This window comes from Nansenia antarctica (genome assembly GCF_963989245.1).
Source record: "Nansenia antarctica genome assembly, chromosome: 1".
Classification (NCBI taxonomy): domain Eukaryota; kingdom Metazoa; phylum Chordata; class Actinopteri; order Argentiniformes; family Microstomatidae; genus Nansenia; species Nansenia antarctica.
The window spans coordinates 97,524,677-97,543,889 of NC_137674.1; the positions used below are offsets into that span (position 1 = coordinate 97,524,677).

At 42.6% G+C, this 19,213-nt stretch overlaps 2 protein-coding genes across 2 annotated transcripts; one reads left to right on the forward strand and one right to left on the reverse strand.

Annotated features, from left to right (window-relative positions):
• The first annotated feature begins 220 nt into the window (after positions 1-220).
• Positions 221-6,880, forward strand: ebna1bp2 (EBNA1 binding protein 2). Its single transcript, XM_080532234.1, has 9 exons — positions 221-415; positions 826-909; positions 1,102-1,277; positions 1,369-1,492; positions 1,660-1,749; positions 2,075-2,150; positions 2,399-2,525; positions 5,651-5,849; positions 5,964-6,880. Exons 1-9 carry the CDS (start codon positions 290-292, stop codon positions 6,009-6,011), a joined length of 1,050 nt encoding a protein of 349 aa, XP_080388360.1. The 5' UTR covers positions 221-289; the 3' UTR covers positions 6,012-6,880.
• A 171-nt stretch (positions 6,881-7,051) lies between these two features.
• On the reverse strand, positions 7,052-7,937 carry cfap144 (cilia and flagella associated protein 144; the record flags this gene model as incomplete). Its single annotated transcript, XM_080538670.1, has 4 exons — positions 7,787-7,937; positions 7,536-7,595; positions 7,319-7,422; positions 7,052-7,168 (listed from the first exon to the last, which is right to left on the reverse strand). Exons 1-4 carry the CDS (start codon positions 7,920-7,922, stop codon positions 7,052-7,054), a joined length of 417 nt encoding a protein of 138 aa, XP_080394796.1. The 5' UTR covers positions 7,923-7,937.
• Between the last annotated feature and the right edge of the window lie 11,276 nt (positions 7,938-19,213).

Below are 19,213 nucleotides of genomic sequence, written 5' to 3' on the forward strand. Positions count from 1 at the left end.
ATAAAATCGTGTGTGTCTGAAACGTTATGGTGATGATCGGGTTATCATTTGCAACATTTATTATGTCTGCTTCTGATTCAAGAATGTTTGACAGCCTGTAAAGACGAGAGACCTTCGCTAAATGCGAACATTGCATAGGAACCTTTCTTTCGCTTTCGTTGTACCACCGGAAGATTTATCGCGAAGGACTCCCTTAACACGTGAAGAGCTCCATGTGAGAGTTTACAGTGTAGCTCTTTAGTTAGATTCGAACGTGTGAAATATAGCATTTATAGTATTTGTAAATCTTATGATTGTCGCTAACAACACAATGGAGGTTGTTGAAGACGAGGAGCAGTTTAGTGAGGAGTCTGAAGAGGAGGATGAGCAGTTAGGGGAGTCTGAGGAGGAGAACAGCGAGCTATCAGATGGAGCGGTAAGTCATTTCCACTAGCTAGCTAGCAGTCACGTTAGGCAACCAACTTGCTAGTTCGTGACGTTAGAATGATCAGGTTCTATCTCCATTTTTGTCAAAATTGAGTTTTGTTCATAATCTGATCCATTAGGTGTTTATTAATGCCTGTGTGGTGTTATTATTAAAATGTTGACATTTTTGAGTTAGCAAAGGTTCCATCTCACAAAACATAATGGAATGTAAAAACGTTGACGCTCAATATCTCTGAACTACCCTAAACGGAGATAGAACCTTATAATTCTAAGGTCACGAGTTGCTAAAGTAGCAAGCCTTGTCAAAAATATATATTTGGGACGGGCAACTATGTTATTACTTTATTTTTTGCTAAAAGACGGTTTACGTCTACTTTGTTATTCTTATATTTCCTTTAGCTACAAGAAGCTTTCGCAAAGGGCTTGTTGAAACCTGGAATGAATGTTCCCGCAGAAGAACCGAAGAAGATTGTCAATAATACGGTGAGAAAGAGACAAAATATCATATAATAAATGATATACTAATAATATATATAAAATACTTCACGTAATCTGTCTTCACTGTAGTCTGAAAATGACGTCATGAGTCTCTACTCCTAAACATCACACAATGCCTCCCCATGCCTCTTAAATACGTTTCTAAACAGCGCCGTATTTACTCTCTGCTTTGAACAGGTGGGTTTGAAACAGTGCCTCGCAGATTTCAGCAGGGCCAACCTTCCTTGGGTAGAAAGGCTGGACATGGTCAACCTCCCCGCAGAGGACATTGTGGCCAAGGCGGAGGGCCGACTGACCGACAAGCCCAGCGGAGAGATCAACGCAGACGACGACTTCCAGAGAGAGATGTTCTTGTGAGTAGTGCACATACACGTTCATACTAAGCTGGAGAGACTTGTCCGATCGATTGTGAAGATTCATCATCTTTCATGGGTGTGTTTACAGCTACCGCCAAGCCCAAGCTGCTGTTCTCGACGCGATGCCCCGTCTGCTGAAACTGAAGATAGCCACGAAGAGACCGGACGACTACTTTGCTGAAATGGCCAAGACAGACCAACAAATGCAGAAGGTAGGCCCCACTTATCTCTAAGAGGTATTCTATCCATCTCTTTTAGTGTCTTTGTGTTAAATGTGGCAGACGGTTTGTCAGCTAAAGATTTAACCAACTAACTAAAAGATTTATCTATGAAAATCAGATGTGTTTTTGTTTAATGATTGTTTAACTTGTTTTTGTAGATCAGGAAAAAGCTCATCATGAAGCAGGCGATCATGGAGAAGTCAGAAAAGGCCAAGAAACTGAGAGAACAGAGGAAGTATGGCAAGAAGGTTCGTATCACCCGAAAATATTTCCCGACAGGACAATACCATAGCTTCATTTTTCATGTGAAGGAACTTCTTGTGATGAGTGGTAAGCTAAAAAAGTGGCAGCACTAATCGAAACCACTTTACACCTGTGCTCAAAGCCCTGTACATTGTTTGGGGGAACTCACCTCATCCTCTACCAATGTGGAGCACCCACATGGGTGATGCCACGACGGCCATTATTGTGCCAGAAAGCTCACCACACATCAGCTGTCAGTGGATTATTATTATGTTTATGTCTTCTTGTTTATGTGTGAGTCTATTGAGTCATGTTATTCCTCTGTTCTAGGTGCAAGTGGAGGTTCTTCAGAAGAGACAGAAAGATAAGAAGGCAATGATGACAAATGTGAAGAAGTATCAAAAAGGTGGGTTCTCCATTCTAACAGTGGAGGTAGAAATCGGAGGACATGCTCATTATAATGCATGGCATGTGGAATATTATACCATTCCATGCATTACAATGATGTGTTGTGTTCTCTGATTTCTACCATCACCAGCCTCCGCTGTGATGTTGTGTTCATTGCCTGACTTTCTCTTGCTATTCTGTAGATTGCTCTGGATCTAACCATCTTCATGTGTACATTTCACATTTACATCACATCTTTACTTGTAGGAATGACCGACAAACTGGATTTCTTGGACGACAAGAACACAAAAGGTCCAGGAGCGGGCAAAGGTCAAGGAGCAGCCAAAGGTCCAGGAGCTGGGCAAGCGGCTAAGAATCAAAAGAAACAAAAAGGGTAAGACACCCAGTAGAGAGATTTAGGGTTGGGTATCGTTTGGGTTTTATCCGGTACCGGTACCTAACCGATACTTTAAAAACGGTACCGGTACTTAATTCGGTACTTTAGATTTTTTTAAATGACATATATATATATATATATATATAATAATAACACAGTCGACAACATTAAACAGCTTTTCACTTTTTTATTGCTGAGGCACAATATATATTAGTGAAATAAAAATAAATAAAAATAAAACTCCCACCTCAGCAATTCTTTTGCAAAAAGATCAGCATATTTGCCTTCTCTGGCAAAATACGACACCTCTCTTGACTATGACTAGTCTATGACTAGTAGCATAGAACCGAATCTGCTCTGCCTGAAGATGCCTCCGTCACTTTCCCGTCCGTATCCCCCGACATCCACCATGGTAAACCCGACATCCACCATGATAAACCCGACATCCACCATGGTGAACCGATATCTGGCGTCGCAGGGAGCCATCAGGACAATGGAGTGGGCACCCTTGTAGTTGAAGTAGTCGCTGCCGGCGTGCGGCGGTGCCTTGATGTTCACGTGTTTTCCATCTACGCTGCCGACACAGTTCGGAAAGTTCCACGGTCTACTATGACTTTATCCCGTGAGTTGCCAGGTGTTTCATCAAGTTAGATGTGTTCCCTGCTTTACACGGGAATGATTTTAAGCATTTTGAACACATTTTGTTTTCGTCGAGTCGGGTGAAATGCAGCCACACTTTAGAACGCTGCTTCATTAGGGGCTTCGGCATTCTCGGTGACCTCGTAGCTAGGCTAGCTAGCGAAATTCGATAATATGATTATGATGATGATAATAATAATAATAATACAATTCAGATAATATAATAATTTAGTATAAATTCACTAACTATATTACTACACTTACTATAAACTCACTCTTCTTAACTCGTAACACAACTGCTCAGCTCACTACCACGACACGCACTGATTGGAAATTTAACAGGCGATGTCACTTCACGACTCAGTCACGGGTGGTTGACTGTTGCATGACACCGGACACCAGGGGGGAAAAAAATAGAAAAGTACCGAAATGAGGTACCGAAATCTCCTTTGCAATTCGGTACGGTAAATACCGAATGTAAAGTAACCGGTACTTACCGGTACCGATTTTCGGTACCCAACCCTAGAGAGATTATGATGTTGTGGTCATTGCTGATACTCCTCCTGTCTCTGTATTCAGTTGTTTTATCCCACCTGCTGTTATGGTTATGTTGTACTTCACTAGAGTGCAAAAAAACAGCATCCGCACACCAGGGTTTCCGTTAGAAAAATTTGCCGTCGGACATCGTGTCCGGGAAGAATTCGATTTACCGGACAAACGTGATATATTCCGGTCATCATATTAAAATATAATAAAAAATATTTTTTTCAAAATCATATTTCTTTTTTTCAAATCTAATATAGCTGTTTGTCGCGGTGATTACTGTTGTGTAGCGGCCTATATATGCCATTTAATGTCTATTTCTCATCCGATACGATTAGATGCGAGCTATATAATATATAATAATATAACATGATTTGACGCATGCGCGCTATGCCATGCGTCAAATCCACTCACTGGGAACTGAACAGACAGCATCGATCAATGAACGGACTCCACATTACGTTAACTGAAGTTTGTTAAATTGTTTGGGATTAATGTGAGTTTTCTATTTTCTCTTTCCAGTTTTACCCTTTTTTTAAATCAATAAAACAACGTCATTTCTATAACCAGGTCTCGCTGGTTGGGAAGGCATTTCGTTTAGCTCGGGAGTATGACAATGGGGAGAACATAACTGTTTATTGAGAAACAATTGATAGGCAGTCTGGGATACGTATATGAAGAAATACCACATACCATATCCGTTCGATGTTACAGCCTAGGCTATGCCTTTTCTCAGATAGATAGGGGATAGCCCTGTAAGCTCATACGGGTCTGTATGTCGTCCTGAAGACCGGCTGTTAGATCATATCGCTGAAGTTTGTCTCCATCTTAGTGTAAATGTTGTCCGTTTTGTTTGTTATCCTTGTTATTGTGCGATAAAGTTTCGCTTCGGGACACCATTTTCAGCTGAGCACCAAACACAGACAAAACACTGCCCGAGAGAGAAGGACCCGCCCCCTTTAGTTAGCCTATAGGCTAACTAAAGGGGGCGGGTCCTTCTCTCTCGGGCAGTGTGGTGTGTGTGTGTTTGGTGCTCAGCTGAAAATGGTTAGAGGGAATTATTTTCACCGGACATTTATGTCCGACGAGTTTTCAACTTGTCGGACTTCCACTAATTTTACCGGACAAAGACCGGTAATTACCGGTTAACGGAAACCCTGCCGCACACTCAAATCAGTTGTTTATTGCGCAAGCTTTCGGTCATAGACCTTCTTCAGGCATAAAGCAGACAAGTGAATGCAGTGGTATAAAGGGTTCAAACAACATCACTTGATTAGCCAATGCACAACACCTGTGTCATGGGAATTGTAGTCCTAGATTTAGTGGACTACAAAAAACACATACACAACAAAAAACAATAGAGAATGTTACAAACATGCAGACATCAGGCAGTAGCCATCATATAGCATAGAACATATAGGGCCGGTTTCACAGACAAGGCTTAAGCCTAGTCCTGGACTAAATCACACTTTCAATGTAAAATCTCCATTGAAGATGCGTTTTAGTCCAGGATTAGGCTTAAGCCTTGTCTGTGAAACTGGCCCATAGTGTCTAAAGTAATTTATTCATAGCACAACACTCATGTGAAATCCTCATTCAAACCTAGCCGTTGTAGATTTTCTAGGGTGTGCATCCCAAAAAGCTCTCTGGCATAACGTCCTGTCAACATCACCCCCTCTCTGAAGGGTAATCTGCCCTATGCCCTGGAACCTAAGGGAGGAAATGGGGTGGGAGTGGTTATTAAAATGACAGGCTACAAGCTACATGCTTGCGCAATAAACAATGTTTTTTGCACAGATTTGAGTGTGTGGATGCTGTTTTTTTTTTCCCACTCTGTTGATACTCTTCAGTTCTAGCACCTCAGCTCAGTCTGATCACGGTTGAGCGATGGTATTTTCACTATGTTGTACTTCACTAAAACCCTGAAACCTTATTTACAGCCCCAACGCTAAGAGGAAGTCCAAGGACGAGAGGTTTGGCTTTGGAGGAAAGAAGAGCGGCAAAAAGTGGAACACCAAGGACAGCCACAACGACGTGTCAGGGTTCAAAGCCAGGACGGCCCATGGGAAAGGGGGTAAAGGCGCAAAGGGTGCAAAAGGAGCAAAGGGACCAAAGGGTGCTAAAGGAGGAAAACAGAATGTAAGTCACTGCCGGCTACCGATAGGTTACAATAATTATTGTTATTTAGAAGAAGAAAACATGACAATGCATATGTCTGATGTTGTTTTTTTGACTCATTCCTTTTATCTTCAGAAACGGCCGGGCAAGACAGTACGCAAGAATATGAAGGGTCGCTCATAACGGGTCTGCCTCCGAGGATCCTGCTGTCTGAAGGTTTGCACCTTGTCTTGGATTTCAGGATAACTACGCATCCCTTCCCCATTTCCCCCTGCTCAGCTTCACAGACACATGTTAGAGAGAAGTAAACTCTCTTCCTGTACACACACTCACACACACCCTTCATGGAGCCTGTGGGACAGTGGACTGATATGGAGGAGTCTCATCGTTGACCCAAGATATCCACCTCCATTCTACCACTGAGTTTTCCAGGCATGTTGGCAACTGCCATGGTGTGGACATGTGGGTGTTTGAGTTTTAGAATGTGTGTCTTCTTATGCAAGATCTGAGAGAGCTGTACCATCACAAATTCAATAACTGTAATGCTGCCTTCCTCCAGGGATGGTTTGAAAAGCAAATATGGAGTATCAAGAGACGGACATTTTGTTTTCCCCTTTTATTATTGTATTAAAAAAAAAAGTTTTATGTACATTATAATGCCTGTGGTTTCTTGGAATGAATTGCTGTTATTTACAATGATCAAGCCAGCTCAACAATGTAATATCTAATGTCTATGTTAATATGATTTCTGTTGGAATGAATGTTGAATTTTTCAAAATGCATACGTTGCAAGTGAGCTCTTTGACTCTGTGATTCATTTCCCTCTGACATGACATTTTAATATTGAACATCTGTCATTTTTGCCCTTTTCCATTTATCAATATCATGTATTTGTGATGGATGAGATTGTTTCCTTAGATCTGGCTGAATGTCTCCTCTGCAAACATGGTTTTCTTCAGTTGTTGAGATGGAATAGTTGACAACCTTAGGCAAGGATATCTCTTCTACGTGTCTTTTCTTTTGATAAACAATTAAAGTGTGTATTCATGCTGCTCTGAGCTTTTATTAATGTTTTATCGTCCATATGTAAGTCTAAACATTGTATTTTCCTTGAACATCAAAGCATCATAGCAAAAAATTGTCACTGATATTTCTTCATTTATATCCATCAAAAAGGCTGATCCAGTTAGTCAGAGCAGTCTTATGGGTTGTAAGGAGCTCATCTAGCCCAGGTTCTGTGTCTGCTCCTTCAGACGCCACGCAGCCTCCATGTACTTGGTTATCTCAGAATTCTGGCGAGGGACTTTTCCCAGTCTCCTGTCGCTCCTGTCTGAGGCAACCTGGCGGCAGAAGAGAAATAAATGAGTTACAGGCTGCTCCAGATGTGAAATACGAAATACTACGCCTCAATTGCAGGCAGCATCGACAACTACAGTACTGTCACATATCTGCAAACCTGCCATGGCCAATCAACATAGCATCTTCCTTACCAGAGGTGTGGAGAACCAGCCTATCTCTTGGCTCTCTGTTTGTGGGTGGGTGTATTTCTTAGTTGGTTCCAAACGGCTTGAGTGGATGGTTTTTAGGAAAGCAGCTGAGGGTAGGACATGAATTGTCATTGTGGAACATTTTGCACATCCATGCACACACGTGACGTCACTAGTCTTAACAAAACCATAGAAGTCGTGCTAACTGGTGTGTACTTACGGTCTTCTACGACGTCCTCGTGCGTGCTCTTGGACATGGGCTTGTCAGTCAGAATGTGAACTGAAAGGTCGAAAAACAACACGAATAGTGGTATTGTATAATGAATGAATGCATGAATGGTCTTTAATGGTCTTTATTGTCATTAATACAGTACAGGTACCATACAACGACATTTAGGAGAATTAGAAAAAAAAATAAAAAAAATAACTCAGTATCAGTTAGTTTATAAGTAGTTAGAAATCATTACTTACGTCTCTTGTACGGGTTGATGGTAAATTGTGTGTACAACTTTAGCGACCGTGTTTCTTTCTTGATCGTTTCAACGTGAATTGCATTCAGGTGAACAAGGGTCACAGGGTCCTTCTCCTTTTGCTTAGCCGCTGCCATCCTTGTGATCGTCAATTCGGACTAAATACAATCGTAGGCAGGATTAAAATCTCTTGAGCTCGGCAACTTTGTAACAAGTTATTACAATGTATCAATCGCGAAAGGACTTCTTCGTTTTCTCGTTGCTAAGAAACCGTAAACATAGGCTCTGTATTAGAATGTGCAGGTATTTAGTATAACCACACGAGGGCGCAATGTATCTAGTTTAGGCAGAGCCTTTCTGACGCCAGAGAACGCTATATCATGTGCTATTTTGCAGCCCCTTATTGATTCCGTTTATTTCAAAATGAACTTTACATTAATATTATGTGAACATGATGCAGGCGCGTCGCAGTGGGGAGTTGCCGACACTCACTCTCCATAAAGCCTCCACAGAGATATAGTTGTTCAATAACTGAATAAAATATAAATTCCGGTTGACTTTTCCATAACAAAATAAAGCAATATCGAATGCAGGACTCAGGGTAATTTCAAGACATGCAATGAATGTGCGGTCGGAAAACTGTTGCTCTGCGTCATCTAACCCAGCAAACATTTCAATCACCGACTTAAAAGGCCGCTACCGGCAGGAGGAGCAACTGCCTACGTCACGGCCACACATGTCATCAGGTAAGGTATCAGACCAATCTCATTCTCAATGTCCTTTAGAGTACACAATCATAATGGTAAACAAACACATTTCATATTAATATATTTCATAATTTAGAATCTCATAATCTAACTCAAAATATGTCTCTTACAGGTTGTCTTATCTAAACTCATAATCTCTCATGAATATGGCTCCAACAGTCCTGCCACCCTACTTGCCACCCCAGTTACACAGACCAACTGATATAATTTGTTGTATTATTGTTATTGGTTCTTTATTTTTTTTATTTTTTAAAATCAGAATTCAGTGTAAAATCCCAAAATTCTCAAAGTTTGAAAAAGAAACTCACTGTTCCACCCCTCCGTCCCGAATGGTTGCACCCTATTTCACGTGGAGAGATTTGAGTTTGCCTGCTGAGCCTCTCTGTGGAGCCTGTTCAGGGCATGTTAAATGTGGTTTTAACTAATTATGTTATTACGTTTAGAATTCATTACCTAATGGATATGTTTAGTAAATTAATGAACATAGGTGAAAGTGGGCCGGAACGGTCCGGTGCGGCGTTCCGGCAAGACTTTCTGTGCCGGAACGCCGTTGGGGGAAGAGATGCAGCTGCCTGTCAATCAAAATCCGATTGCTGCAGAGTGCAGAAGCAATCACGATTCACGATCCATAATTTCCAACAAGGAAACACATGGCTGACGTTATGTTTCGTTGCGTCTATTTTAATACCTTTGAAAAGGACATGTTAACCCGCTTTACAGTAGACCCGACGCGACGCGACGTGGTTGGGTGGGCAGCACTGGGCACTGAGACAGTCCGACCGGGATTACAGTCGCGCCGTACGGAAGCATATAGTGGACTTAATTCAAATGTTAATGCAATTTGAGATTGCATTTGTATGTTCCACTTTTGCATGCATTCTTTCAGACAATATTCAAATTCAAATGCAATTCTAATGATTTGCATTTTCATTTTCATGTACCTGATGTGCACATTCGCTGTCAATATTAAAATGATAATGCAAAGCCATTTGACATTTAATTTTCAAAGTCATGCGCTGCTTTGTAACTGACAAAACTGACAAGTTCATTCTAATGTAAAAATTACTATGCAATCCCAAAATAGCATATTCATTTGCCACTTTTGCCTGCGTTATTTGAGTCAATATTCAAATTGTAATGCAATAATGTGATACGCAATTGCATTTACATGTTCTAGTAAACACATCCGCTTTGTAGCTGACAAAATTCAAATTTTCATTCTAATGTGAAAATGACTATGCAATCCCAAAATAGCATATTCATTTGCCATTTTTGCCTGCGTTATTTGAGTCAATATTCAAATTGTAATGCAATAATGTGATTAGCAATTGCATTTATATGTTCTAGGAAACACATCCGCTCATTAGAATTGCATTTGAATTTGAATATTGTCTGAAAGAATGCATGCAAAAGTGGAACATGGAAATGCAATCTCAAATTGCATTAACATTTGAACTTAGTCCACTATATGCTTCCATAAGCAAGCCGTGTTGCCAGATTGGGCTACTTTTGGTCACACTGGACGGGTGGATTCGGCAGCTTGTAGACTGGTTGGGCTGGAAATTGTCAATTCCATCTGGCAACCCTGGTAGCAAAATATGTGCATACGTATCTGGTAGCCTACTGGTACTTTCAAATCGCATCGTATTATTATTATTATTATTATTAATAATAATAATTACAATTTACAATACAAATACAACAATTGGAGGTCTCTCAAAGAAAATTTGGGCGCACTGCGCGTGCACAACATCAACCTCCAAGGCTTGATTTTGACCCAGGAAAAACCCTGGTATGTACTGTATAACATGATAGCCATCTATGCACTGTATATAAGATGATGACCAAGGGTCTTTCTGCTGCTGACCAAGGGGTTGAGTTCACTTGATGAGGCCCAATTTTGTTTTAGACTCTGTAGGCTACTGTATTTGTTTATTAAGACTTAAGATATATTATCTGAATTTCTCTTGTTTTATCAAATGTTCCAATTATTTTCATTTCTTGTGCTGGTTTAAAATTGCAGGAAACTAGCACAAATAATTGTGTGGGAGAGAGGGGCCGCCGCTACCAAAACGTGCACAGTTTTGGGTCGCTCCACCACCAAAAACTCTCACTCCAAACTTTTGGTGAAACATGGCAGCCCTAAAGTGTTTCTAATTTCGACACCAACACCACGATGTGTGTGTTCAGGGATGCATGAAGCTGGGGGCAGGAGGAGAACAATATGAAACGATGAAGGTTGGGGTAGTAGCCTATAGTTCCTGTAAGAAACTCAAACCACTTTCACCCCTGTTAATGAATGTTTTTATTCATCAATGTAGCTAACGTTATTTGTTGAGTTATGAAGCGAAGACGTTTTTGCAGTTCAGCTGTTACCACTAGCTAAGTTAGATAGCTAGCTATCGTTAGCTGACTAATCAGGCTTTCCAACGATATAAAATACAATACCAATTGGTATTATTAAAGGGGAGCAAGAATCGACTGAAATAACGTTTCCAAACTTTTTTTGAGGGGTTTAGTAGTTCATTCACCAGGAGTCAGGAGGTAGAGCCGCCGTCTAATGATCGCAAGGTTGGCAGATCGGTGGTTCGAGTCCCCGGCTGGGCACATGTCGAAGCGTCCTTGGGCAAGACACTGAACCCCAAATTGCTCCCAGTGAGTGAGCGGGCCGGCGACCTTGCATGGTAGCTTGCCGCCGTTGGTGTGTGAATGTGTGTGTGAATGGGTGAATGAGAGGCCGTTGTAAAGCACTTTGGATAAAGGCGCTGTATAAGTGCAGTCCAGTTACCACTTAGGAGGCCTTGTTGTTGGTCTATCTAGTCCAACCAGGGTTTTTACTTTTATCGTCAAGGTCCAGTTTACCCTTTTCTAGACACAGCCGAGTCCATCAATTTAATTTCCTAATGAAATAATTTATTCATTTCGTAATCGTTTTTTTTCAATGCTAACATTTTATTTCATCGGTGAATCGGTATTGTTTCATAGTCCGGGTCTCCTTTTTTATGCGTTAGCCGCTTGGAACTCTGGGAAGTGGCCAATTTTCTGTGCAGCCTCCTCAGCCCAGTGGGCCTCCAGCGCAGCGACCGCTTCATCCACCTGGTAGCGCAGCGCCTCAGGAGACGCCAGCAGGCGCAGCAGATCACGGTTGTCCATCTCCAGCAGCATGCCCGTGACCTTGGGGGCGATGCTGGGGTGCATGCTGAGGATGGATGGGAAGAGACGCTCACCTGGAGGGAGGGGGGAGTAAATATCAGTAACAGTAACTGTTGTAACTTTATAGGTTACCTGATCGATTGACAGTTAAAAGAGATTGATTAATATGTTACATGATTGATTGACAGTTAAAAGAGTTATTATTTATCGTTAAGGTAGTTAAAAAAAAAGAAGTACATTTCTGTTGTATTAGTTAAAGAATGGGTTTCAGAACTGCAGGTTCCAGAATGCCTTGCAGCAAGACGTCTCACAGAAGTTGACAGTTTGTTGTTTTTGAGAAATGCGAATTGTACCGTCCAGAATATGAAAGTGAATATCTAACAGCTTGTTTTATTGAATTGAAAGTGATCACAAGTGCATGTCAGCAGATTTGTATATAAAGAACCTTTCGCTTGATAACACCAGTCCTAGCCATCATTTCAGGAGGTAGAAATTCCACAGTAACTGTAACAGCTAATGGGTATCCATAGAAACAGACAAATAGACTCGCCTATCATCTGCTTCTGGTCCTCATGGGGAACTGTAGCCAGTATGGAGGCAGTCAGTGTCTCCTGGTCCTGGTCCTGGACATGGACAGCAGGCTGCTGCACGGGGACTTGTAGCTGGGGAGCCGTGTGCTGCTGGCGGTCGTGTACACCAGCTGTGGACTTGTTCTGGGGCACAGCGTGCAGCCGTGCCATAGCTGGATCACCATCTGCAACGGCAGGGTGCTTTCTCAAGGCCTGGGTAGCTGAGAGGGGAAGATAAGCATAACCAAAGGGATATTTATGGCAAATGTTTGGATAGTGCTCTTGTCTCTATGTCAGGGGTCCCCACACCTTCTGAAACATCCCATTCAAGCACCTTTCAAGGACTTTCAAGACTCGATTCCCTCAAATTCAAGGACCCAACACGGCAAAGTTTGAGACGGAGCTAGTTGACGAGCTGAGTAAAACATTTTTGAATATATATTATTTATTTTTTAGCGAGAGAGAGAGGGGAATTCAAGCACTTTCAATGGCCCATGTCTATTTTCAAAAAACTTTTAAGACCTTGATTTATTTTTCTCAAACTCACAAACTTTCAAGGGTTTCAAGGACCCGTGGGAACCTTGCTATGCGCAGGGATGCTTCACTAAATAAACTGACCTATGTGCTGAGACGTCATCCTACGGGGCACCTGGGAAGGTGTGGCGGGGGTCATAGCATCGAAGGTCTGAGGCCCGGTAGCCCATGGAGACATGGTGGTGTCGTCGGGCGTGTTCTGGAAGTGCTGAGGTTTCGCCTCAGGTTCGAGGGTAGCCAGGTGATGAGTGGGTCTCAGCTGAGCTGAGGAGTATTGGGCGGTTCCACAGTCCTGGGTCTGTGGAATGTGAGAAGCCATGAAGAGTCCAGGTGGGGGAGCAACCTGGTAGGGTAAGTTAGGTAGGAAGTCTGGGTCGGGAACGGCGCAGACACTGGCCATCCTTAGTGGCATGTTCCGGTTGGTTCTGAGAGCCTGGCGCTCCTCCTTGCTCTGGGCCAGGGCCACGTACAGGGGCTTGGTGGCCACGATGCGGCCGTTCATCTCGGTCACGGCCTTGGTGGCCGCCTCGGGGGAGGAGAAGCACACGAAGCCGAATCCCTTGCTGGTGATGGTTCCGAAGCGGGAGAACTCTTTGTGCAGTTGGTCGTCGTCCAAGCGGTCGTGCAAGTTCTTCACGTACAGGTTGACACCCTGCTGGTAGAGAGAGAGCATGTTTAGTGAGATGTTTTTATACCTCAAATACATCAGCAATGTTTACCGAGACTATCAGCTTCTTTTTCTTATACACATAATAATGTTAGCTGTAGCTATCTCACCCAGTGACTAACACTGACAGATATTGACAGCTGTCAATCTAGAGGGGGAGTGGTTGTGTTACCGCCCATTAGCTGGCTGTGTGAAGGTGTGAAAAACAACCAACTCTTTAAACAGCTTTTTCTCTGGATTGTGATTGTATGACACATCATTCGAAAGCGTACAATCTGTAGTTTAAGCACATGTCTACTGGTTGCTTTGACTACTTTTCACCAGCAGCTGTCACAGTTTTTCCTTCATAAACACACACCTGGTATGTGGTCCTGTGGCCCTGGTTCAGTTGCTCAAACTGGCTTTTCAGGACAGCCTGGCGCTCTCCTCTCTTCTGGGCCCGGCCCACGTAGACCCGCCTCCCGTTTATCTCCTGGCCGTTCATCTCCTCGACGGCCCTCTTGGCGTTCTCGTGCCTCTCGAAGTTGACGAATCCAAAACCCACGGATCTACCAGCGCCATCAGTCATGACCCGGACGCTCAGGGCCGGTCCGAATCTCTCAAACCTCTCCTTCAGGCGTCGGTCGTCCATATCCTCCCCAAAGTTCTTGACGTACACGTTAGTGAACTCTCGCTCTTTGCGAGACTTCCAGTGTCCGACAAACACTTTTTGGTCGTTCAACAACGTGCCGTCGAGTCTCTCGATAGCTCTCTCTGCGGCCTCCTGGGTGTTATACTGGACGAAGCCGAAGCGTTTAGAGAAGCCGTTCTCGTCAGACGCTACCTTGCAGGAAAGGATGTCCCCGAACTCGGAGAGCGTGTCGTAGAGGTCCTTGCTGTCGAAAGCCTTCGCTAAATTCTTGATGAAGATGTTGCCGACTCCACTGTTCCTTCTAGAGGGGTCACGCTGACACCACATGATGCGCATGGGTCTCCCGTTGACGTCGTCGAAGTTCATGGTGTCCAAGGCGCGCTCGGCGTCAGCTCGCTGTTGGAAGTTGACGAAAGCGTACCCGAGAGACCGGCGTGTCCTCATGTCCCTGCACACTCTTATAGAGGTGATCGGTCCAGAAGGGCTGAATTTCTCACATAGCATTCCTTCAGTGGTGTCCATGTGGAGATCTCCTACATACAAGGAGGCCGTCGGTTGAATAGGCGCACTAGGATTCATTGTCTGGTGACTTTCGGATAGCGAGAGTTGGAGAAAAACTGTGAGAAGAACGAATAACTAATCTATCTATCTAGCTCTTCACAGAGGAATGGCAGGTAAATGAACGGCATGTGTACTGCAGCTGGATTCTAGAACCCCAGCTGCATGTTCTACATTGTTATGTCATCACATGGTGACATCCTTAATGACTGGATGTGATGTGGGGAATGTTTTAGAAGAATTCTAACTTTGGTCATTGTTACATCACAGACCATAGCCAGGGTCCATTTTGTATAGAGGTCAGCAAACCCATATTAATAATAATAAAGTTTATTTGTATAGCACTTTTCCTGCAAACGTTGCAGCTCAAAGTGCTTAGGCTAACGCATAAGTTAGAATCTCATAATCTAACTCAAAATATGTCTCTTACAGGTTGTCTTATCTTAACTCAAAATCTCTCAATATGGCTCCAACAGTGGCGAAGCTACCATGGCAGCTGCCACCCTTGAAAAAAGTCCTGCCACCCTACTTGCCACCCCAGTTACACAGACCAACTGATATCATTTGTTGTATTATTGTTATTGGATCTTTATTTTTATTATTTTTTAAAATCAGAATTCAGTGTAAAATCCCCAAATTCTCAAAGTTTGAAAAATAAACTCACTGTTCCACCCCTCCGTCCCGAATGGTTGCACCCTATTTCACGTGGAGAGATTAGAGTTTGCCTGCTGAGCCTCTCTGTGGAGCCTGTTCAGGGCATGTTAAATGTGGTTTTAACTAATTATGTTATTACGTTTAGAATTCATTACCTAATGGATATGTTTAGTAAATTAATGAATGTTTTGTTCATCAATGTAGCTAACGTTATTTGTTGAGTTATGAAGCGAAGACGTTTTTGCAGTTCAGCTGTTACCCCTAGCTAAGTTAGATAGCTGGCTATCGTTAGCTACACAACCTTTACTTACTGTTTAGCTAACGTTAGAGTCATTATAGTTATGTTTAACAAGATTTTAATGTATGTTGAAAATATGTTGTAGGAAGCAAAATGAAGAGGAAGGGTGACATTAGTATTTTTTTTCTCTTCAAAGTGACATCAGCTCCTTTAGGTAGGCCTGTTAGTAGACCAGCTCCTGATAGGCCTGTTAGTAGACCAGCCTGTTCGTAGACCATTACAATAATCAAGTCTACTCGAAACAAATGCATGGATGAGTTTTTCAAGGTCTTGCATGGACATGAAACCTCTCATTCTTGTTATGTTTGTTCTAACGATCAAGTTCAGCGCGCCCACACTCTGTCGCGCATTGTTCATGTTCCTTGTTTATTGTCTTCGAATGAAAGAGATAATAAAATGATTTTTTTCTCCCACAAACCTATGTCTTTGTAATAATTTACTGGATGAGAGAGAAACCTGTACACATACACACTGGTGTGCACACACTAGTTCTATATGTAGAACAGGCAATAAGGGATGATAAATATACATACATATTATATTACTCACATATTAAGATGGCCCCAAATTATGGCCTCACTAAAATATCTGCTTGCCAACCCATGGATAAATCTCTAGAATCGCCACTGGGCTCCAACAATAGATTTGTGTATTGTGATTTGGGAATATGGGAATTAGATGAGTGACTTTGTACATTTGGGAATAAGATTAAGTAGCGTTACAAAAATATATTTTGTAAGAAGAATTAACATGTAATGTATATTTGTAATGTGAAAGCTGCTGTGTTGCCAATTTTTACCCACGACATGTTGTGTATCATGGATGAAATAATAATTAAGAGAATTCAAGTATTTCTCTTAATATTATTATTATTATTTTTTTTATTTTTTTTACTAAAAAGTCTAAAGTCATTGCTATGGTATGTGAATGCTGGTGAATATAGTATCTTGGGGTGAAGGGTGTGGCGGTGAAGAACATGCCTGTCATTCATTTGATTTGGCATGTTGTGTTGAGACTGGAATGGTAAAATGGTAAATGGATTGCACTTATATAGCGCCTTTTTTGCTGCTCCAAAGCGCTTTACAACAGCCTCTCATTCACCCATTCACACACACATTCACACTCCAATGGCGGCAAGCTGCCATGCAAGGCGCTGGCCCGCTCACTGGGAGCAATTTTGGGGTTCAGTGTCTTGCCCAAGGACACTTCGACATGTGGCCAGCCGGAGCTCGAACCGCTGATCTGCCAACCTTGTGATCATTAGACGCCGACTCTACCTCCTGCGCCACAGCCGCCCCGGAATAGGGACCGTTGAGACCTGGCATGGGGTTGCGATGCTCATGTTCCGCCCACCCCTAGAAACCGCCGCTCCACCCCTGTGAACATGCCATCTTCATAAGAACTCTGAAATTCTCCCTTTGTAGAATTGGTATTATTACAGCTTTGTCTCAAAGTACCAGGGATGGGCAAGAGCCATTTCTGCTGTGTTCAAACACTGCCAAAGCAGGAACAAATCCCTGCACACACTGTCCAAGATCTCAAGCTTATACTGAGATTTACTGTACAGCCTGTACATACATTTGATGTCAAACACCAACGACCGAAGCCTATATTTTTACATAAGCTGCTCTTATCAGGGTGTGTGGTGGGGGTTGTTGCAGTAGTTGGGGGTTGTTGCATGGGAATGGGTAGAATGTGATGACACGGCCATAGGTCTGTATTGACATCTTGAGTCACACGGACTCTCCCTCCATGTCACCCTGCCAGTGGTGGTGTCCACTTGGATGTCCTTGACTGTTTTCCTGCTCTCTAGGTCTCTAATGGCTTTTGGAATTGTTCTTTGTGTAATTTGATTGTGGCTTTTTAAAATGTTTTTTTATGTTTATTTTAAATGATAAAATATGTCTTCCATTTGTTGTGTTAAAATAGTCATGATCTTTAGTGTACCATTTTTTAAGGTTGAGTCATTCTGGTTTGTGCGACCTGGCTCGCTTATTTACTTTTACTTTTCTTTTTTGAACCCATCAGAATAGATTAGATGTAGTAAATGTAAGGCAGATAATACTTGGAGCATTTTCCTGGAGAGGCTAGTGAAGGTAGAATGGCCTCATGGTAATACATAGAACAGAATGAGGAATAGTATCAAATCATACATGTTTGATACCATTCCTTAAACCGTTCCATACATTACAATGAGCTCATTATCAGATTTCTACCTCCACCAGCCTCCACTGTCACTGTCTCCATCTGTTCAAACTTCTCCTCTGTGGTTGATGTAGTCTGCTGGGCTAATAGTTGTATGAATATTTAACAGTAACAGGAGTCAAACTTTTAGAAAGTACAACCACTGGTGACTGCACAATGCTCTGGAATGGGGTTTTGTGTTGTTTAGACCTGCGCTTGAGTTACCCTGCCATCTGCAGTGTCACACACGCTTTCTTGAAAATGCCACATTTTGTTTAGGTCCCTCTTCTGGGAACACTGTTCTATCTGCCAAGCAGCGTTGAGAATCTGGGGCTGTGGAGCCGGCACTTGTCTCCTCACATAAGGCCTCTTATTTAATTTCCCTTTCAAAATATTTCTCCTCTCCAGCTTTCCACTGTGTCCCATCTGGCCTCGTCCTCCGAGGTAATTATCTTGCTGGCCTAGCTGTCCCCATCGGAGGGTTTCTGTAGCAGCGTCTGCTGTCATGTCAACGCTTCTCTCATGACAGGAGACAGGTTAATAAAGACAGATCCTCCACTCTTCATCCCATCCTCATAACCTGATTTAAGGGTTATTGTCTCTGAAAAATAATGAAAGCAATAACAGGAAATATGGGGAAAGCAGCTGTGTGTGTGTGTGTGTGTGTGTGTGTGTGTGTTTGTGTATGCGTACGTGTCTCAGGGTCTGTGTGTGTGTGTGTGTGTGTAAATATGTGTGCGTGTGAGGCACATAGGACTTGTCATGTCAGTAAGTTGGCTCTGGCCCCTGTCACAATGTCCTACCATGTTACTGTCAAGACAGCCCTTGCCTCCCCCTTTGCATTCTGGGTCGTAGAACAGTGAGAGGGCTATTTGTAGGTTGTCAGGTACGAATTGTAATTAAGCACACAGCCGTAGCCGCAATAGTGCCAAATTGGACTATTATGCATGGTTTGAATATGCCTATTAGGTTGAAACTGCAGTCTAAATGAACATCAGATTTGATTGCGATGATACACAACGTGGAGTGTTTTTACAACTACTGATGTGTGTGCAGATAAGAAAGAGAGAATGAGAGTGTGTGCCCTCAGACGTGCCTCAGCTCAATATTCAGGATGCGTGTGAGAGTCCTTTTGTAGTACACAGGCCAACTCCTCGTGCCATGGCAACAGCTTTTGACCTTTCCTAACGAGGCCGCATTTTAATTACACCATGCCCTCCAAGCCTGCTAATTAAACATCATGTAATGGATGATTCAGACATTTTCTCCACGATTAATCCCCCATAGAACAAACAAGAGACGTTTATTCCTTCACACTGGAGATTGAGATTGAGATTGAGATTGAGATTGAGATAACGTTTATTGCCACTATGCATTACACATATAGGAATTTGCTTCGTCACCACAGCAAGT